The 21,948-nt window shown below is 52.5% G+C and overlaps 1 protein-coding gene across 3 annotated transcripts in view; it reads right to left on the bottom strand.

The window, feature by feature from the left end:
• IQSEC2 (IQ motif and Sec7 domain ArfGEF 2) overlaps positions 1-21,948 on the bottom strand; it is a 51,536-nt gene that overhangs the window by 10,741 nt on the left and 18,847 nt on the right. For all 3 annotated transcript variants that reach the window (XM_032476045.1, XM_032476047.1, XM_032476044.1), the window contains 6 exons: positions 8,463-8,724; positions 7,220-7,621; positions 3,824-4,719; positions 2,309-2,470; positions 1,704-1,826; positions 557-723 (listed from right to left, as the gene is read on the bottom strand). In XM_032476045.1, the coding sequence (XP_032331936.1) occupies positions 557-723; positions 1,704-1,826; positions 2,309-2,470; positions 3,824-4,719; positions 7,220-7,621; positions 8,463-8,621 (1,909 nt within the window). In that variant the 5' untranslated portion in view covers positions 8,622-8,724. The remainder of the gene's footprint in view (positions 1-556; positions 724-1,703; positions 1,827-2,308; positions 2,471-3,823; positions 4,720-7,219; positions 7,622-8,462; positions 8,725-21,948) is intronic.

Genomic DNA, 21,948 nt, shown 5'->3' with positions numbered 1-21,948 from the left:
TGATACTACAAGTCAGTCTCTCCCATAAACCAGGGGTCCTCTTGGGTCAGGGATTGTGGCAGACACCACCCCCCACCACGGTCCTTAGTGCCCATCACAGGGCCTGGCACATGGGAGGCACTCAGTGTCCACTGCCTGGCTGGCTGGTTGGGGGAGTGAATAAAGGGATGCATGAGTGGAGGAAAAGGTACCTAAAATAATTAAATGAGCCTTTATGGGCACAAATGAAAAAGGAAGGGAAAGAGGGAGTGATGAGTGAACGGACGCATGAGTGACTGAATTAGTATAAGTCCTGTAAGAGCCAGGGCTTTTATCTTCTGTTCAGGACCTGCTCAGTCAATATTCAGCATGGGAATGAGCGAATGGACAAATGACTGACTATTTGAGTGAATTAACAAGTGAATGCCCCGGGAATACCCATCCTTGGAAGAAAGTGAGGTTAACTTCCAGGGAGCAGATACGATCTCCCTCATCCTTCCCCACTCCCAGTACCCAGGCCATTTTCCCTTCCCAGGTGAAAGACAGGAAAAGCCATGGGAGGGAGGTCTGGGGTCACCTCTCAGGTTCTTGATGAAGTCATCTAGTTTCATCTTGCGTTCAGCCTTGACGCTGGGACTGTACATGTCGGTATTGAGGAGGATGATGGCAAAAGCAAGGATGAAGATGGTGTCTGGGTTCCGGAACTGGCGCACGAGGGCTGGGTTACACACACAGTACCGCTGGCTGTGGGGCAGGAGGGGTCAGGACCAGGGTCAGGCACCAGGAATCTCCACCTACCCACCATCCTCCCATCTGGCTCCACCAACTCTCTCTTCCAAGACATACTCCCGAACCCTTTGGGTCTGTCCTCTTTCTTCAGAGTTGCCTCAAGACTAGCATGTAAAAATCATAACCACTACCCTGTATGGAGCTTTGCCAGGGGATTTATGTACACTGTCTCACGTAAGCCTATCACAGTCCTGCAAAGTAGCTGTTAACAGCCCCATTTTACAGATGAAGTGACTGAGGCCCAAACTGGTAAGGTAACTTGCCCAAGGTAATAGAGCTGGTAAATGGTGAAACCAGGATGAAAAATCCAGATCTTTCTGACTGCAAAGCAAATCCTCCTCCCATGACGGGAAACAAGTTCTCTGTAACTCTTCTGTTTCTCCTCTAAATACCCGCAAAGTGGTGGAGCCAGGATTTATACCCAGGTCTTCCTGATCCCTGAAGCATTCACAGAGGAGAATAATAGTTAAGGGCATGGGTCATGGAGTCAGATACCCTTGAGTTCAGATCCTGGTTCCACTCTTCAGTCACTGTATGACTCTGGGCAAGTTATTTAACCTCTCTAAAGTTGCCATTTCTCATCTGCAAAATGGGAATAATAACAGAAGCTCCTACCTCACCAGGTTGTTGTGAGTATTCAGTGAAATGATATGTCAAGTGTCAAACTCAGTACCTGATACCTGGCGAGTACTCAATGAACATTAGCTGTTGTTGCTAATGCTGTTGTCACTTTTTGGGTGCCCAGGTCCCAGCTACTGAGCTGGATACTTTAGGCACATTACCTCGGATCCTCACAACTGCCTTGCAAGAAAGGATTGATCATTTCCATTTTCCGGTGAGGACAGTATGAGGCTCAGAGAGGTGCCTCGTAGGCACATCCTACACTGCCTGCCAAAGTAGGAAAGGGAAGTTTCTGGAGTGGGAAAGGGGCCCACCTGAAGGCTTCGATGAGTCGTTCCACTTTTTGGGCCTCACCCTGAACTCGGATATGGGATTGGAATTTCCGGAGTGCGTCATCCAAATCCATGGAGGAGAAGTCCATCTCATCTACCACACAGCTGAAGAGCGGAGAAGTGGGTGTAGCACTCAGTTCCCCTGAAGAAAACCTCTGATCCACCCTGACCTGCTCCAATGGACAAACCTCCCCACTAACAGACTTCCAAAATCTGGACCTATAGCGCAAGCAAGTCCTTGCAAGGATGGAACACTGGATATTGAATTCATCCCAGAACATCAAAGCCAGACACATGGTTCCTAAGGGTCCTTTCCATCAACCCACTCATTTCAGGGATGGGAAGACTGAGGCTCCAAGCAGGCCATAGGACAAGCATGCCTTGCCTGGGGCCATCTAGATGACTTTAGGACTAGAGCCAAGAGAGATCAGATCTCTTTAGGGCAGAAGGGTAGGGGAGCAGGAAGGTCCAGTCATCCTGTTTTGCATAGTTTATCTGAGCAAAAAGGACAGGCTGCCCCTTCCCTCCCTCCTGCCCTCCTTTTCCAGGAACCCCTGGCCCAGCCTGCCCCAGCCTGGGGTCCTCACTCCAACACGTCTCTGTTGAACTGCTTCTGCCGGTTCCCGAGGAATTCCCCTATCATCTGCCGACTGAGGCCTTTCCGTTCCAGGATGAAGTGAGCCACTCCCACCGGCGTGTCTGACAGGAAGCCCCGCTCAATCAGATACTGGATACCCTTCTCTGGCTTCCTGCAGAAAGAGGGGAGGTAGATGAGATGACTGTCCCCCTGGACGTCTGCTCTCTGTCTCATTTCTTGAACTAATTTTGGGCCCAACCCTGGCCTCAGAGAACCAAGGAAGTCGAATATATAATTTGGTCCACTCCCTTCATGGTATAGAGGAGAAAACTGAGGCCCAAGGAGTCACTTTCCCATTTCACAGAGCTTCAAAATTTCAAGTTATCCTCAACCCAACTTACTCCTTCACTGGAGTCATGCTACAATTGAAAGAAAAATGAAGATCTAATAGAGCCTGCTCTGGACCAGGCACTTTGATATTCCCTGCAGGCACGGAGGAGTCCTGGGAGAAGGCCTGAGCTCCAGGCTAAGCCCTTCTCTCCAGGGCACAGACCCTCATAGTACAAAAGAAATGAAATGATTACTTTGTCCCCCTCCCATATCCCACCCAAACAAGTTACCACCCAGCCTCTGTGAGTGTTTCTGTAGATAAGCTGCTTTCTAGTTTTCACTCGGCCAAATCTGGGTCTGAGCTAGCCTACATTCAAAACCCCAGAGCCTTAGGACCCCCACAAGGCTAGAATTTGGAAGATTCTGGGGCCACAGGAGTCTCAGATCCATCACTTACCATGCATGACTTGGGACAATTCCCTCTACTTCGCCAAGCCTCAGTTCCTTCTCTACAAAATAGGGACACTACTATCCACCTTGCTGAGTTATTGTGAGAACTCAATAGAGGTGGCCGTGTCTAATAGGCTATAAAGATGTAAGGCCTTTGTTTTCTAATTAGCTTCTAATCAAATGTCACATTCCCATTCCACTGCTAAGTACCTGGTATAAGACCAGGTACCTAGAAAGAGCTCGGTCGGAGTCACTGAGTCTTCCAGCACAGCACCCTGCCCCCTACACCTCAAATATCCACACCCTGCTAGTTAACAGATAGAAACACTGAAGCCTAGGGAAGGAACACACCTTGCCCAGGGCTACACAGTGAGTCTGACCGAAGTCTCCTGTTTCTCAGAGCAGGATTCTTTCTATGCCATATGGCCTCCCAACCAAAAAGGGAAGGTGGGCAACCCAAGGTTCAGAATCTATCCTATAGAGAATGAACTAGGGCCGAGAGGAGGAGCATCTCACCCAGGATGACACAGCCAGGCAGAAGCAGTACCAGGGCTAGAACTGCCTCTCCCCGGTATGGGGACAGCTGTCTACTCCTGTCGCCCTGTTGCCAACCCTTTTCCCTGAACCACTGCCGGAGAGAAATACCACCCACCCAATGAGAGGATGGAGGAAGCAGGGGTCAAAGGGGTCAAAGCGCCCCCGGCAGGGTAGGAAGGGGTGAGGAGGTGGGCAGGGGAGCCCGTACTTATTGAAGAGGTTGAGGCCGATTCTGTAGTGCCGCCTCTGCACCACGTCGTTGTTGAAGGCTGGTGAGTCCCAGCTGTGCCTGGTCTCCCGCTGGTATGTCTGCTTGCACAGGCCGGTGGCTGGAGGTTCCCTCAGGCTGTCCCGCGAAGAGGAGCCAGAGCTGCAGTTGATGGTCTCGTTGGAATTGCTGGAGCTCTCAAGGCTCTCGTTGTCTCCACCATCAGAGTTCTCGCCTGCCGCCTCGCATTTCCCCAACCTCCGACCCCCAGCCACACCACTGGGCCCAGTGCCACTGTTGGGGGCTGGTGGCAGGGGCCCTGGCGGGGCTGGGGCTGGGCCCTCTGGGGCTGGGTAGTGGCGGTGTGGGATCGGGGCCCTGCCTGGTGGCCCCTTGTGCTTCAGGGTCCCATGGGGGCTGCAGCCATCGGCCTCATACACCAGCTGACGGTGGACAGAGCCGCGATCTGAGCGGTCACTCAGGTCCACGGAGCTGTCACTAGGAGGCTCAATGGTAAGCAGGGGAAGGTGGGCAGCCCGCAGCCGGAAATCCCGGCATTCCAAGCACCCGGGACCCCGGCGAGTGCCTTCCTCACGGCTACCATCTTCCCGGGTCCCTGGTGGCACTGGTGGAGGAACTGGTGGGAGAGGGGCCGGCGCCCAGAACTCAGGCCGGCCCTGGGGTGGGGGCTCTGTGCTGGGTAGTCGCTCAGGGGATGGTGGGGGAACTGGGTCATCCAAGTAGAGGGGAAGGTCACTGAAGGATGTGGCTGAGCTGTCCTCTTGCTGTTCCTTTGACTCTCGCTTCTCCAGTTGGGCTGCCCCTGGCTCCTCAGACATGGGCCCTGATGGGTGGCAGTTCAGGGCCTCGTCAATGGATTCAGCCAGAGACTTTACCTGTGTGGGAGAAAAGGGGAGGAGGGAAAGGGAGAAAAAGGAAGGAAAGAGGAAGGATGGTGGGATGGTGGAAGGGTGGGAACGAGGGAGGTAAATAAAAAGGGGGACTCTTCTTGGTGGGGCAGCCAAGAAGAGGGCTTCCCCTCCCCCACATCCACAGATTCTCTGCAGTTTGTAAAATAACTCCCAGGGAGCCATTGTGAGCTCACAGGAGCTGGAACTAATGCCCACAAGTTCTCTTCTCAGATATCTCAGTACCTCCCTTTAGGTCCGTATAGACCCAAGCCAAATGCCACCTCCCCCCAGTTCAAGCCACATTCCTACCTCTGCCATTCCCTAGGGTATACCAAAATCCCAGCTTCCTCTGGGCACCCAGAGCCCTCTGTCTGGTTATCTCCTAGAAAATCCATACTATTTAGCCTTGAGAATCTGGACCACAGCTAGTAACTCTGCCTCCCTGTGGTATCCAGCCTCCAAACTGGCTCCTAATGATTCCTGCCTCCTGGTAATCACACCCTGTGTACCACACTGTCCCAGGGTTGGTCTAGGGGATCAATAGCATCCAGGAGAAGTGATGGGATAACACTTCCGAGCTGAGGTTATGAAAGACTGTAGTTTCCATCTTGAGCACTCTTGCTCACTTGTGCTCCCTCTCTCAGACCCCTTGCTCTGAGGAAAGGCATACCATGAGCAGTCCTATAGAGATGCTCATGTGGTAAAAACCTGAATCCTCCTGCCAACAGCTGAGTGAGCTTGGAAGCAGACCTGTCAGACCCAGTCAAGTGTTCTGAGACTACAGTCCCACCCTACAGCTTGATTGTAGCCTCATCAGAGACCCTGAGCCAGAACCACCAGGCAAGCCATGCCGGGATTCCTGGCCCTCAGAAACTGTATGATAATAAATATTTGTTGTTCAAGCTCAGTCTTTACATTCATTTTTAAGCTACTAAGTTTTGGGGTCATTTTTTATGCAAAAATAGATAATCAATACACTTCCCCATCAGACTTGGGTCAGCACTGAGAACTGGGTCCAGGCCTGGTTCCTCGATCTCTCCACCAGACTGTGAGCCCCATCCCCCTTGAGAGTCCCAGGCCAGGTTTCTCTCTTTTTAGCTCAGGTCAACACATTGCTTGACACAAAAGAGATGTTCAATTAAATGCCTGTTATATGAATGAATAGATGAATGATTTATTTCCCTTTAACACTTCTTTCCTTCCCTCTACCTGCGCCTGACCCCCCACCTCCAACACACACACACACACACACACTCTTTCACTAACTCAGGGAAGTATGCCCAGGCTGATGGCAGGGCCAGATCACAGAGGTTAGAGCACAATGATTTCTTCTCTTATAAAGTTTCATTCATTCATTCATTCATTCATTCAACAATTTCTGCCAAATATCTCTTCGCTTTTAGGAAGGAAACTAACATGTACTTAGCAGCTACCATGCTTTCAGATATATTACTTAGCTGAACAGAACCTTCCAAACAGCTCTAAAAAGAAGGTTCTATCTCCATTTTATTGATGTTTCAGTGAGGTTAAGCAGTTTGCCCAAGGTCACACAGCTGGGAAATAGCAGAACTGGGATTTGCACCAGCTATGCTGACACACCCCAAGCCTAGAATGATCTCCCACCACTATTACCCCCTGTTACATTTCCACACTGCCCTGCTTTTGCTGATGCAATGCCTATGCAAGCAGCACCCTCCCGACTATCTCTAACTTGTTAACTCTTAACTGCCTGCTAAGGCCCAGCCCCACTGTTGTTTTCTCAAAGAAGCCTGCTCTCATCCTCCCAGAAGAAAGTTTCCTCTCCCTCCTCTGCATTCCCACGGTACTATATGTGATTCCTTTCTCACAGTTCTGCACACACTCTATTTCAGGAGACAGTCATGTGCGCATGTGTCTGCTATTTCCTACTGACCGGCCTGGGAGGTCCTTGAGAACAAGGACCCTGGTCAATTCATCTGTCTCCCCCCACAGCACCCAGCACAGAGCTGGACCATGGTAGTGTGGTATAAGGGAAAGGTCATGGGTTTTAGAACCAGACAGAGCTGAGTTCCGATCCAGTTTGGAAAAGTTACTTCATGTCTCAGGGCTGCTGAGCCTTAATTTCCTCCTCTGTAAAACCCGGATAACAACCCCCATCTTGCAGGTCATTATGAGGCATATACAGCACCTGGCACAGAATAGGCGCTCATCACCTGTTAGTTCGGCGTTGATCTGACAGTGGATCACGTTCCAAAAAGTGAGAACCTTAATTTTCTGATGTGTTCTATACACCCAGATTTTGAACTTGCTTGCTTAAACTATATGATTTTTTTTTCTCTTGTCAATTCTTCCTCACCATTCCCACAGTCCCTACTCAGATAGTAGCTATTCGTTGTTAGCAAATGCTTGTTGGGCAACTTCTTTCAGTTTGCAGGATAGGTAAAAAGTCGTAGGGGTAGCCAGAGCATGGGGATGGGGAGGAAAGACCCCTTTCAGGGCTGCTGACCTGTTTGGAGAAGGAGTCCTCGAGCTCTGTGATGTCATTAGAAAACTCTCCAGATGTGGTGACGGAGCTTCCCCCGCCATCGATGCCCCCTCCACAGGAGCCTCCATACGGGAGCCCCCGTTCAAGCCGGTGGCTCCGGGCACCAGCCATGGCACCCTCGTCCAGCGAGGCAGGCTTGCCCTCGAAGTACGCGGGGTTCTGTGCCTTTTCGTATTCCTCAAACGAGAACTGCATCCGCATGTTGGAAAGGATGATACGGCGGGACATGCGACTCTCTGAAGCGGAGCTGCGGAGCCGCTCAAAGTTCTTGTTCATGCGGTACTGGCGGAAGGCTGTCTGGATGGTCCTGGCAGCCCTGCGGCTCAAGAAGGAGCCCCCATATTTCCTCTCCAGCATTTCCACCTGGTAGGGGAGGGTGGAGGGGAACAAGGTCAGAAATTCACTCCAGCCTCCTCATCTCCCTTGGCCTCAACCACACCACCGCCCAAGTCACAGCTAACTGCTTACAGCTGCCTGGATGCACCAGGCTGGGCTCTCAGTGTCATGTTCTCTCTTTAATCTCAGACAGCACATGCCACGTGGGACTGGACTGTGGTTTTCTTTTTTTATTGACAAGATGTAGATGCTCAGTATTTTTTTTAAAAGAGAAAACAGAAGGCAAAAAAAGGAAAGAAAAAAACAGAGAGCAAGAAGGACAAAGAGAGAGGAAGAGAGGGAGAGAGGGAAAGAAGGAAGGAAGGAAAGAAGGAAAGAAAATTGGTTCTCTTAAAGTCCCAATAACTGAGCATAAACACAATTAACATGTTGGGATATGTCCTTCTAGTTTTTCTCTTCTATACATAGTATTTTGTGTCCCCCCCCCTTTTAGCTAAACAATATCTTGTGTGATATATGTCATATATTGTAACACACTGTTCCGAAACTGTCAATTTCTGTGTGTGCTTCTCCTACGAAACTGAAATTTTTAAGGACGGGGTCCAGGTCTTATTCATCTTTCCATCTCCAATACTTGGCATGGCACTCACTCAAAGTTTGCTGAGTGAACACGAGACTCAGTGGCTGCATGGTGAATGGGTGATGCGGCCCCAGCGGGGTGAAGGGTCCTGGAGCCAGTCTTCTCCCGTTGCAGTCTCACTATCCCTCCCTGGACACCACCTTCGAGTGCCACGTCCCAATCCCTCCCTTGGTCCTCCCACCCCCCCACCCCCACCCCGACTCCTGGCCAGAGCCAGCTCCTCTGCACCTTCTTGTCCTGCAGGTCCGTGGAGAGTTCATAGCTGTCCGATAGGGCCTTGGAGCGTTTTATCTCCTCCTCCTCCTGCTTCCTCAGGGCCACACTGGCTGGCTGGAGGCGAGCCCGCTGAGCCCAGGGAAGGCCCACCCCAGCAGGGGGGCCCCCCATGTGGCTGCTGGTGGGGGGCAGCTGGCTCAGCCGGTAGGGGGGTTGGCTCCCAGGACTATCAACCGCTGTGCTCAGGTCACTGCCTGGGGCATCACCCTCCACACTGTGGGGATGAGATAAGATGAGCCAGGATGTGGGAAGAGGAGACAGGCCTGCTGGGCCAGACTGAGTGAGGGTGGGTGGACCAGATCCCTTCCCACTCCCCCATCCTCCCCAGCTTCCTCACAGATACAGGGACCCCAATACTTAAAGTCTGGAGGGAAGTCCTACCCCGCAAGCTGTCACCTCACTGTCCTCACAGCCCCTTCCCTTCAGGTCCCATCTTCTCCCCTTCAGCCCTGTCCCCTCACAGCTCCTCCCTCAAACGTCCTCTCCCCACTCACACACCCCATCCCCTCAAAGCTCCATCCTCTTAGATGCCTTTCCCTCAAGCTGGGTCTTCTCACAGGCTCGTCCCCAGTCCTACTCACAGCCCGGTCCCTTCATGGTCATGTCCCCTCCCAGCCTTATCCTCAGACCAGTTTCCTCCCAGTCCTGTCCCCTCAAGCCCCTTTTTCTAATCGTCCCAGCCCCTACCACCTGCGTTGTCCACACCACCCCCCTTGATGGACCAGTTCCCTGACATCTCCACCCCTCCCCCCAGGCCTTTCCCTCACAGCTCTGTCCCCCACATGTGCCTTCCTCCCAGCCCAATCCCCAGCACCATCCCAGATCAGCCCTGTCCCTGGGCCTGAAGCCCACTCCTGCCTTCTGCAGTCCAGGCTCTCCTCTGCCTGTTCAGCCCAGCCCCCCTCCAGCCCCACCCCTGCCCTCAGCAGCCTGGACTCTGCCCGGCCAGTTCCCAGGGTTCCCTTGGCTGCCAAGGCACGGGCTCAGTGACAGTGGGAGGCACCTCCTATCCAGCATCCTCACAGGTAAAGAGCTGCCCTGCGGGGCAACTTCCTTTTTCTCCTCATGGCCTCCTCTGCTCAGCTGGGGGAGGAGGGGAAAGGGTCTTGAGGCCGAAGAGTAGCAGGAGCTGGGCACTGGGTCTTGCCCGCCCTGGTTACCCCGAGCTGTTGTTCTGCCAGACCTGCTCTCATGGTGCCATGGCAACCAGGCTGCCAGGGAACTCAGGTGGCGACAGAGCCCAGGCGCCCTGAACCAGCAGGCGGGCATGGTGAGGAGCCACGGAGACGGGAACCAGGAACTGTGGAGGGGGGTTGTGGGGGGGACAGGCGAGGGAGGCATGGAGGGGGTTGTGGGGGGAATGGGTATGGCTGGGGCCTAGAGAATGATCTGGTGTAGGGGTAAAGGGGCTCTTGGCTGGTGAAAGGGTTAAAGGGCCCCTCCCCAGCCCCTACTTGGCAGAGGCCAGGGCACAGAACGAGGGGCAAGCTGGAGTGGGTTTAGAGGGGCTCCCAACCAATGTAGGAGCTGGAGCTGCAACAGGCCTGCCAGCCTGGCGGAAGAGCACTTTGGGCTGGGGTCTGGCTGCAATGGAGAGGCTGCACCCATGATGCTGGGTCCCAGGGGGCTGCAGCACTGGCGCTGGCTCCACCCTGGTGGGAGCTACCCCCATGGCTCCCCCTCCACCCTCCCAAGTATTAATCTGCAACACTGTCGGGAACAGGGCGGAAACAGACTGAAGGGCTGCCTCGCAGCCCAAATTCTCTCTACTGGGCCTCTGGGGCCTGTGACGTCCCTCTTTGGGGGTCAGACCCAACCCAGCGCCCCCCAGGCATCTAAGATGCTCTTTTTCTCCCCCTCAGGACTGCAGGATTGCACCCACCAACCTCTCAAACCTCTCCCCACCCAGCACGCAGCTCCCAGTTTTGATAAACTGTCTCCTTTGTTCATGAACCATTCATGGCTCCCACCGCCCACAAAAGACAGCGCAAGTTCCTTATTCGGGCATTAGAGGTTCCTCCAAGAGACAGCATGTCCAGGCCCTGTTCTTACCACTTCACATTTAATAACTTGTTTACTCTTCTCAACAACCCTAAGAGGTAGGTATTGTTACTTAGTTTCATTTTATGCATGAGAGAAACTGAGACCCAGAGAGGTGAGTAACATATCTATAGTCACACAGCTATTCGTGATGGAGCCAGGATTCAAATCCAAGCAGTCTGACCCCAGAGCTCACATTCTGAAACATTAAGCCATACTGCAGGCTTGGCTACCAGCCCCTCCACCCCATCCACCCTTCTCCCCACCCCAAGCTGGTCCAAATCCTGTTTCTCCCCAATACTCCTGTAACGCTCCACCTTCAAACCTATCCTCACTGGACTTCCCACCCAGAATTCCATCCCTATCAGCTTCTGCCATCTGCAATCTGAGAACCACCTCTGCCCCCCTGCCCCACCGCAATCCCTAGTTCCATTCAGATTCAGGTCATATGCCACCACTAAGAAGCCCTCCTGAAGCCTGCCTCCAGCCAACACTGATTGCTGATTCCATTCGGGGCTCCCACACACAGCACATGTCTGTCCTTCTTTTTATGGAGAAGGTTAGCTTTGGCAAAGCGTGACAGCTATTTGTGTTCAAGAGTCCCAGAACAGGAAGAGAATTTGATAATCTCCTCGTGAGCACAGAGCACAGGGCCTGGAACAGAGTAGATGCTCAGTAAAAGCCTGGAGGGAGCAAGTCAGCGAATGAGCTCTGGCAGCTGTGCTCAGAAAGCCTCTCACCTGAACTTTGACCCTCAGCCTCCAGTCTCCTCTTCCCAGTCCGTTCTCCGTCTGATGGCCAGAGAGAGAGCTTTCCAGAGTGCAAATCTGCCCATTTTGCTCTCCCACTAAAACCCTTCCACAGCTCCTCCTAACTCATTCAACAAACAGCAAATGAGCATTGTCTACGTGCCTGGCACGGTGCTAGGTGCTGGAAATAGAGTCATGAACATGACGTGTAAGAGGTGACATTCTAGTGGGAGAAGGAGACTATAACTATATACTATCATTTCAGGTAGAGACAAGTGCTAGGAAGGAAAATACAGCAGGGTGATAAAAGGTGCTGTTTTAGAGGTGGTGTTCAGGGAAGGGCTTTTGGAATAAATGGCACAGAACCAGAGCCCCAATGGAAATGAGTGAGTGAGCTGTGTCGTTATCTGGGGCAAGAGCAGTCCAGACAGGGGGGAGAGCCTGTGCAAAGGCCCTGGGGTACAACCGTGCCTGGCATATTTGAGGACCAGCCAGGCGGCCAGTGTAGCTGGAACAGAGATTACGAAGGAAGAGTGATAGGTAAGATCAGAGAGGTCATGGGGGCCAAATTGTGAGGGACACTGAGCCCACAATAAATACTCTGGCTTTTGCTCTGATTGAGATGAGCAGAGGAGTCATTTAACTTAGGTTTTACAGGCATCATTATCCAGAGGATAACCTCCAACTTCCCCACTATAGCCATGGATGGTTCTCTTGACCTGACCCCTGCCTCATATACCCTCTGCCCCTTTACCCCAACCTGGCTACCTCCTGCTCACCCTTCAACGTTTAGCTCAGGTGTGCCCTTCCATGCCTGCCTGACCCCTCCACATAGGATGGTATACAGGTCCCTCCTCTGTGCTGCCATAGGGCCCTACAGTCACCTCTATCCCTAGGGCAAGGGCATTAGTTAGCTCATTGAAGCCTTGCAACTTCTCGAGGCAGGCGCCATTAGGCCCATTATATAGATGAGGACACTGAGGCTGAAAGGTGATGTAAACTTGCTCAAGGTCACACAGCTGTTCAGTGAGAAAGTCAGGATGCGAACCCAGGGCCCAGGCCATCTTCTCATGACATCTCATTGTCTCTCCCCACTTCTGGCCCCGGACTGCCCCTGGCTCTCTACTCTTTGCCCATTCCCTCCTCGAGAGCTCGCCCTCATTTTGGTTACAAAGGGAATAGTGGCAGGGAGGTCAGGCTGTCAACACAGCCTCCCAAAAAGGACAGAGCTTGAGGGCATTGCTCCTGACATCATACAAGTGGCTGAAGAAGAGCGACCTGGGGACACGGAATCCCTTAACTCAGAGCCCCCAGGACACTCAGGAACATGCTGACCACATGGAAAATCCCTCTTCTCTCTTACATACACTCATATTCATTCTGTCTCTCTGTCTCTCTCTCTGTCTCTCTCTCTCTCACACACACACACAGAGAACATGTTGTGCAGTAACAAACTGGGCAGACCTAAATTCAGGTCCTGACTGCCATTTACCAGGTGTGTGAGCCTGGGCGTGTCCCTTTACCTCCACGCACCTCAGTTTCTCATCTGCGCAGAGCTCAAAATAGAATTCCCTCTTTGGATTCATGGACTTCAGAAAGGGCCTGGGAGACCTACCTCTCCCTGGACTCCTCCTAGCCAGGAGCAAGAGCAAAGAAAACACATATGCACACCTGTGCACCCATGTGCACGGTCTGCTGGGCTATTCTGTGAGGGAAACTGGAGAGCATCCTCTACAGCGGTGGGAATAACCACGTACCATATATAACCACAGTATGAAACTGAAAGTTCTCAGGGCTGGGGAACAGAGGAAGTGCTGGGGGGAGCTCAGGAGAGAGACTCCTCCTGCTACGGAGGGGCAGGGGGCGGGGCTGGGGGCCGAGGGGCTGTGCAGAATAAAAATAAACTTGCACTTCCAGTGCACCTTCCCTGTGTCAGGCATTTTCCGCACATTATTTTAACTGCTTGGTAAACGTGAAGGAAAAATTAGGATTCCAATTTTGCAGGTGAGGAGAAGGCTCGGCGGGGGAAAGGAATGCCAAAAGTCTCAGGGCTAGCAAGTGGCAGAGCGGGGATTCAAAGCCCAGAGCCTGCGCTGTTTCCTCTGCTGTCTTGAAGGCTTTCTGCGGGGAGGAAGCTATTGAACGGGTCCTTGCCTAGGAGGAGTTGGTAGAGATGAGGAATGAGGGACCTTGTGAGCCAAGGCACTATGATGGGGAGAAGCAGGGCAGTAGGGGCTGTAGGGATTCAGGTTGACCTGCCCCTGGTGGAGGCACTGACCCACCCCAGCTGCTGCTCCTAATGGGAGGTCTCTCTCCCTCCTTCCCTTTATTGGCATTGCGAGGAGCCAGGCAGCCAGCAGGGGATGGGATCAGGATGCAGTTGCCATGGAAATGAATGGGGGCTGTTGCTATGGATACCATAAGATGAGGGCAAGAGGAAGCTAGGGATGCTGAGGACTATCCCCATGACAACTTGGGCTGAAAGGAGGGGACCAGAAGTGAGAGACAAGAAAACAAGACAAGGAGGTCAGCACACCTAGATGAGGCCAAGGGCACTGGGCTCTGGAGGAAGACTGGGCAAGAAGACCGGACCCAGTGAGGGGTGGGGGCAGAGGGGCGGAGGAACTCCAGTCACCTCCCTCTCCTCCGACAGCTCTTCTGCAAGCTGTTTCTGCTGCCCAATCCCAGCACCACAGAGATTCCAAACCTGAGGACAGCCCAGCTTGGCACAGGGGCTGGCAGGGGAGGAGGAAGCCATCGGAGGGTCTAATTGGGTACTGAGTGGGCAAGCATAGGCTTGGGAGTGCCCAGATCTGGGTTTGAATGCCAGCTTTGCTTCTTTGCAGCCCTAAAAGTAATAGTTGTCAGTTACTGAGGACCTACTTTTAGCTAGGCCCAGCAGCTTTGCAAGGTCTGGGTGGTTCTCCCTGAAGGGGATAACACAGATGAGGAAACTGAGGTGCAGAGAGATAAAGAAATTTGCCTAAAGTCTCATAGCTCAGCAGTGGTGGAGCCACGAGGCAAATCACCAGTGGCTCATGCTCGTACCCACCATCCCTGCACTGGGCAGCCCCTCCAAGGTCAAGTCCTTGCATCCTCCAGCTCCCCGTGCCTTCCCACAGTGGCACACAGAAGGTCAGATGCTGGGTGAATATTTGTGGGGTGTGTGAGTGAGGAAGCAACCCAAGAGGAAGCGGGAAAGACTGAGATTAGATTGAAGAAGTGCCTGGCTTTGAGAGCAATGACTCATGGCTTTGGCTGGTCAACGGTAGATCTGCAGAACCGGGATGAACCTTACGAACCATCTAATCCCACAGATCCAAATTAAGGCTCAAAAAGTCCATGTGACTTGCTCAGGGCCACACAGGATGAGAACCCGAATTTCCTATCTTCCAGGCCAGTGGCCCACTTGTAGCTTTTTGGCTGAATCTGTCCAGCCTGCCACCCCTGCACCCCATTCCCCGGCACCTTTAAGCCCCTAGATGTTGGTGGAAGTGGGTTCCTTGCACATTTCAGGCCATGGCGAGTTGATCCACATTGCCTCACCTGTACCCAGGCTCTTCCTCAGTTTCTTCTGCCCAGGATGTCCTCCCTCTCCCCTCCCCTCACACCCTTTATTGGTCTCGATGAGCTCGTCTGCATCTTGCAGTGCCCTGAGCAGGCCAGCCCTCCTGGGACATTGGTTCTGACTCGCTCCCACCCTCTACAGAACTTGAAAGGGTCAGCTACCCACCCCCTTGTGTTTTGTGCACACTCACATCACAGACCTTCCTTCTCACCAGCTAATAATGTGATTCTCTCTTGAAGTGTCTGTTCCCAACCCTGCTCTTGTGTCCCCTGGGCAGTGGCCTGGTAATGATTCACCTCTCTGGACCCTCTCTATGCCCAGGCCAGGACCCAGCAGCCACCTTGGTCCCCTAAGACCACAGGTGGCAGTCATGTGTGTCTGTGTGGCCATCCTGTCTGACAAGCATCATCAGAAAAGCCACAGCTTCTGGTGCTCAAAAGCCACTCACACCCAGACTTGTGATTATCTCCACTGGGCACAAGCAGAGAGACAGCCAGGCACAGGAAGTCGCTACCTCACACAATCAAACTTACACACTCGGTATCCCTCAACAGCCAGCCTTACACAATCACATTCCCTCAGATCCACAACAGTGCATAGGCTCTCACCCTTGTGAGAACTGCTGGCCTCATGCAGACACACACATGTATGCATAGGCACACACGCTTCCCACACAACTGATAGAAACCTTCCCCTTCTCACAGCACAGGCTCTCAGCCAATTCAGTTGCCGACACAGAAGTCTACACCCCAGGGCTCCCACGATGGTCATCTGACCTTTACTTGTACCCCTGTGCACCCACCTCCTTCTCTCTCCAATCAGATGAAGGGCAGAATGGTCTCTCCCTCCTTGGTCACAGATCACCTAGACTCACACCCCCAGCTTGAACACAGCGCTGCACATACCATTTCCCTGCATGTGACCCTGGAGCTCTCTGCCAAGTTGGGGTCCATGCTGTCCCTGACCCCTGTAATGCCTCCTCCCTTCTCAAATCATCTATTCAAAGCCTTCCCAGCCTTCCACTCCTGCCTCTCTTCCTCCAGGAAGCCCTCCTGGACACCACTAGGCCCAGCCCATTTTGATATCTCTCTCCTTTTGGGGCCAGGAACATATTTTGCTCATCACTGAAACCATAACTGCTCATCATTTCTGCCCTTTACACCCTACCCACTTGCCCCAAGGAATTCTTATCTCTGCTGGGAGATGGAGAACGTATGGAGAACACAGCCACTGTCTTACTTTTGGTCCCTCACCGTATTTAGCTTGAAGACTTGCACATAGTAGGTGCAAAAGCAATGCCTTCTGGAAGAGGAAGTAAAGGAGACAGGAACAGAGAGGGAAGGAGGGAGAGAGGGGAGACATAAATGAGAATTTGAATGAATGAGTGAGTCGCTGAGTTTAAGTAATGAGTGGAGAATGAGGCAAGCCTCCGGAAAACTTCCGGAGTGATGGGGATGCTGAAGGGCTGGGGAAACAAAGAGAGGAGGGACTCTCACCTGGGCCTTAATCAAAACAAGAACCACCAATCACTGCACACTTGCCAGCCGAACACTAGACCCTATGCTGGGCTCCTTGTGGTTTTTTTTTCCTTGCTAATCTTCATGACAACCCCTAGAGGTAGATATGTTCTCACTGTACTCAGGAAGCAAATGAAGCTCAAGGAGGAAATACTTGCTCAAGGTTATACAGAGAGTAAGCAACAGAACCCAAAGAAGGTAAACTCAGATGTGTCTAATGCCAAAGGCTCACAGGAGGAAAGCAGGGGTATGAGCCCACCTGGGAGTCTCCTGGCTTTGCTGCTAACAGACACAACATGGAACATCACGGAAGGTGTGGGTCCTATGGCCTATTAGAGGACACCTTCCACCTTCCTGCCGACAGCCTCTGGGAAATCTTACAACCCGTTTCTGGCAGGTGCAGGAAATACTTAGGGTCATTGCATCTGGGGAGGATGGCTTTCCCTCAGATTCAGAGATCCCTAAAGTTGTAGAATTAGAACCTTGAAAATACAGAATCTAGGACTCTTAACAGCACAGAATGTTAAAAATCACACCATCGGATTTTTTTTTAAATGGTAGAATCATGAGATCTTAAAAACCACAGTATCAGAGAATCCCCAAATCACAGCATTTCTATAGAGACAGAAACCACAGAATTGGATGGAACATGTCACTGAATTATTGTATCTTAAATTCGTGGAATCACAGTTTCTGAAAATTGTACCATGTCAGAGTCAGAGAATGTCAGAGCTGGGGGAGCCCCTGGAGAGCCTCTGGTCCAACCCCCCTTCTCGTTTTATACTCAGGGAAACTGGGGAGCAGAGAGGCCAAGCGGCGTGTTCAAGTTGGCCAGCTCGCACCATCTCAGGCTGAAGAAGGTGACAGGCTTGCCCATGGTGAGAATGACATGCCATTCATTCAGTGATTGAGTGCCTCCTGGGTGTTGACAATACCAGGAACCAAGCCCTACTCTGTTCCCAGCCCCAGCTAGGAAAGAGGGGGAGGCCCTGGTGGGAATGGGGAGAGGGAAGTGGGGTGGGGTGGAACATACATCAGACAGAGAGAAGAGATCAGCTTTTATTGATGGAAATTCTTTTGTACACAGCGACTTGCACTCTGAAAGGCCTTTTCCTCCTGAGCATATTTACAGAGCGCTATGGGAGTGGCAGGGGGCATGGGACGAGGCCTTCAAGCAGTGGGAGAGATGGTAGCAGTGGCCACAGTGAGGGGAATGAGCAGGCTGGGTCCCGCCCCCGTCTGGTCCTCTAAGCCCTAGGCACCCTGCATCTCTGTTTGTGCTCACAGAGGACAGAGGTAGGTCCTTGGGATGTCATTTGGAGACCTCTCCAGGAGTGGCAGGCTCCAGGGTGCCTGGGAAGTGGGGTGCGGGTACGGGAGGGTCCAGGTTCCAAGCTCCAAGCTCCAAGCTCTGCTGCTCCCACGTTTTAGTCAGACCTAGGGCTCCAGCCTTAAAAATTCAGGGGCTGGAGTCCAGGGGAGACAGCAGTGGGGATGGGAATTCCAAGAAAGAGGTGGGGGAGGAAGGGGCACGATGCTTCCCAACTGATTCCTGAAGCAGGGAAGGGGTCCCATGGGGGATCGCGGGGGCACGGGAGGGGGCGGGGGCTGGTTAAGGCTTTTGCTTCTGCATAGAAAATGACCCTGGTCCTCTCAGTTACCGAGAGGAGGGACTACTGCACTCGGAGGCCGGACAGCAGAACTGATGAGCGTCTTCCTCTTCCTCTTCCTCAGTCTCCTCCTCCTCCTCCTCTTCCCTGGGGCCAGGAAGGGCAGGGTAGAGGCCACAGGCGGCGGGTGACAGAGAGAGGCAGAGGCATTAGTTTGCAGAGCAGGGGAGATACATGAAGGGCTGGAACCAGGGAGGTGGGGCTAGGATGGGGGTAGGACTGGGGAGGCCAGTGCAGATGGATTCTCTGCGGCCACACCCACGTCAGTCTCCGAAGAGGCTGTTGCTAGTTCCCTCCTGGAGTGGCCCTCCCCCACACTCAAGCTAGGCTCAGTCTGAAGGTTACGCCCAGAGTATGTAAACTCCATTTCTGACCTGACAGGTGCCCAACCTTCATTTTAATATAAATAGTAGCAACCAGCTCTGTGCCAGCAATTTGCAGGCATCATCTCATTGAACCCCTGCAACGACTCTACAGTATTTTAGAGATGAGGGAATCGGAGCCCGAAGAGGTCAGATACCTGCCCAAGGTCACATGGCTGGGTGAGCAGCAGAGTCAGGATCTAAATCCAGAGTTCCTGGAGCTCCAAGTCTCAGACTCGTGCCAGCAGGTCCTTTGGGTGAACTTGGCACTATCTCTAGAAATCCACCTTGGCCTTGAAGGACAAAGATTTCTATTTCCTAAAGGCTTCAGCGTGGGGAAAATAGGAGATGCTTAGAAATGGAGTCTGGAAAGCCCACAGCTTTGGAAGCAAACAGACCTAGGTTCCAACGCCAGCTCTGCAAGTGCCCCAGGCAGGCGAATGCCCTTCTTGGAGCCTGGGTTTCTTCATCTATAAAAATGGGGCTCATGATGCCAGCCCCACAGAATTGTTGCAAGGACTGGAACACATGTCAAGTGCCTGGCAAACAAGAGCGGTGGGAACATGGTGGTGGTTGTTAACTGCTCAGGAACTGAATCGAATTACCAAGGTGACCACTGGCACCCACACAGAAGCTCCACGAGCAGCAGGGAGGAGTCACTGCAGGAACAAGCACCTATTCCTAGGGTCCTGTGGCGCAGTACCAGGGGCTGGTCTGCACATGGCAGTCACGAGCTGGACTACAGTTTCATGGGGTGGATGGACAGGCAGGAGGGCTGGGGTGGGACCAGGTGTCTTGGGAGTGAGAAGGCTGATCTTCTGGGGATAGCCAATGAAACAGTATTACCCCACTCCCAGACCCTTGGGTTCAGGGGAGGCAGTAAGTATGGAATCCAGGATACTTGGAGGATTGGGAAGACATGGGAAGGAAAGAAGACAGGCAGGGAAGGCACTGCTGTCCATCTGACACCCAGACAAGCGCACACACGCAAGCACACACGTGCACGCACATGCACACCCTCCTCATACTCAGAGCTCCCTCTGACACATTGTTCCACAGAGTCACTGAGTCAGCAAAACCACGTGAGCCAGGGGTCAACTCCTGGGCAAGGAGCTCCTCCTTCCTGAGTCTCCCATTCCTCATCTATAAAAGGAGAAGGAAACTCCATACCTCTCAAGGCTGTCTTGAGAAATAAATGATCTTCCAGTGCCCTTGCTCACTCCCCTCATATCCAGGCCAGGCCTCTGCTACCCCTCACTCTGACACTGCAGTCACCTCCTGACTTCTCCCTACCCTCCTGGACCACATTAGCCTTCCTAAAGCCCACTTTTGAGTGTGACTCTCTTCTGCTCAGACACCCACCTTGGCTCCCCATTGCTTCCTGGATAAAGTTCACATTCCTCAACTTGGCATTCAAGGCTCCCCCACCATACGTCCTCACCTGGCCTTTCCTGTCAGGTGGAAAAAGCATGGGCTTTAGAGTCAGATGGACTTGGGCTGAAATACCCCACTATCTACTAGCTGGGGGATCTTGGGTCCGTTTCTTCACATCTCAAGGATTTATTTTTCTTATCTGCAAAATGAGGAAATACCTATTCTGCAGGGTGTGGTGGGATTAAATAGATTCAGGTATGTAAAGCACCTGCCACAAGGTAGGTCTGGTGCTTCATACATGGTAACTATGATTGTTCCTGTCAGTATCAGTGGCATCAATATCATCTCACTCACTCCTGTCCAGCCTTCATCAAACTCACTTGTTCATTACTCCATTGGCACATCCAGCCTGTTCATGCCTCTATGTCTTTGCTGACTCTGTTTCTGTCTTCTGCACAGATCTCTGCCTGTTGAAATCCTGCCTGAATTTCATGACCCAGCTAAAATGCTGCTTCCTGCAGGAAGTCCTCCCTGACTTCCAACTGGTAGTATTCTTTGCTTCCTCCTAGCTCCAACATCCATGCCCTTGGTCAGGGATCTCCATTTGTTGCTTGGAACTTTCCCGAAGCCTTCCTTTCACCAACCCTTTCAGCGCCCTTGTGCTCCCCCTGCCACCACTACCTCTGCTTTCCCTCCCTGTGAGAAAGAGAGGGCCCCTGTACTATTTAAGGCCAGTCCCTCCACCCAGGCTGTGGAGCCCACCCCTGCTACCTCCTCCATAACAATCATCCCCTCTCCCTCCAGTATTTCAACCTCTCCCTCTTGGTTGCCTGCTTCCCACCAACATTTATAGAAGCTCAAGTCTCTCCCATCTGGGAATAAAAACCCTCTCTCTGCCCCCACATCTCCCTCTAGCAATCACTGTCCCTCTCTCCTCTTCACAACTAAGCTTCTTGAGAAATTCGTCTACACTGGCCATCTCCACTTCAGTACCTCCCACGGGCTCTGCAACCCACTGCAATCTGCCTCAGGCGCCCACCGTGCCACAGAAAACTGTTCTTAGTGAGGTCGCCCAGGACCTCCCACTGGTTAAAGCCGATCGACTTTCTTCCACCCTCATCTTACTTCCCCCAGCTGTAACATTTTGCCACTCTTAACAAGCCCCCCCCTGTGCACAGCCGGCTCTTTCCTGCCTCTGCTTCTGTGAGCCCACTCCCTGCTGGTTTTCCTCCTACATCTCGGACCACCCCCAGCTCCTCTTCCTCTCTCCATTCCTTATGTGTTGGTTCCTCTTCCCCAGTTCTGCTCTGGTCCTCTTCTCTTTCATGCCACACTCTGTCAGTGATCTCATTCCATTTCATAACTTCAAGGATGGCTGAGGACCCCCATATCTCTCTCTCTCTAGCATGGATCTCCCTCCTGGTCCCAGACCCATCAAGACTAATGCTTGCCGGATGCTCCACTAAGATGGCCCTGAGGGGCCTCAGAGCTCATAGGGACCTCTAACTCAACATCTTACCACTGCAAGCCTGTCCTGCATTTCCCACCTTGGTGAAAGGCATCCTCACCCAGTGGCCCAAGCCCAAAACACACCTGGGAGGTACCCTACATTCTTCCTGCTCCCTTAGCAACTCAGTCACCAAATCCTGCTGATTCTCTTCCCTAACGAGCTCTAAAAGGCTACACATGATCTGGCCCCGCTAACTCATCATCTACTCTTCTCGCCCATTGCTCGCTCTTTCTCCAGTCATGCTGGTCTCCCTGCCTGTCCCTCAAACGTAACAAGCACATGCTTGCCTCAGGGCCTTTGCACTAGCTGGAACTCATCCCCCAGATAGGTGTGGCACCAGACACATTCTATATATTTAGTTGTTTATTTATCTGTCTCACCCACCATAAGCTCCATCAGGACAGGCATCTGTTTTGTTCAGTGTTATATCCCTAATGCTCAGCACAGTGTCTAGCACTCAGTAAATATTTGTTGAATGAATGAATCCATTGCCAGGCCTGAACATGTGAACTCCCCACATCGGTCATCTCCACCTGCCCCTCACCCCAACCTCCATTATCTATTCAGTCTCTGACTCCAGTCCTCTCTTGCTCCCCCAATCACCTCTCAAATCCACCTCCTCTGCTCTATCCCCATGGCCAGTACCTT

This window comes from Camelus ferus, chromosome X (assembly GCF_009834535.1).
Source record: "Camelus ferus isolate YT-003-E chromosome X, BCGSAC_Cfer_1.0, whole genome shotgun sequence".
NCBI lineage: Eukaryota > Metazoa > Chordata > Mammalia > Artiodactyla > Camelidae > Camelus > Camelus ferus.
This window is presented reverse-complemented; position numbering and strand designations above follow the sequence as displayed.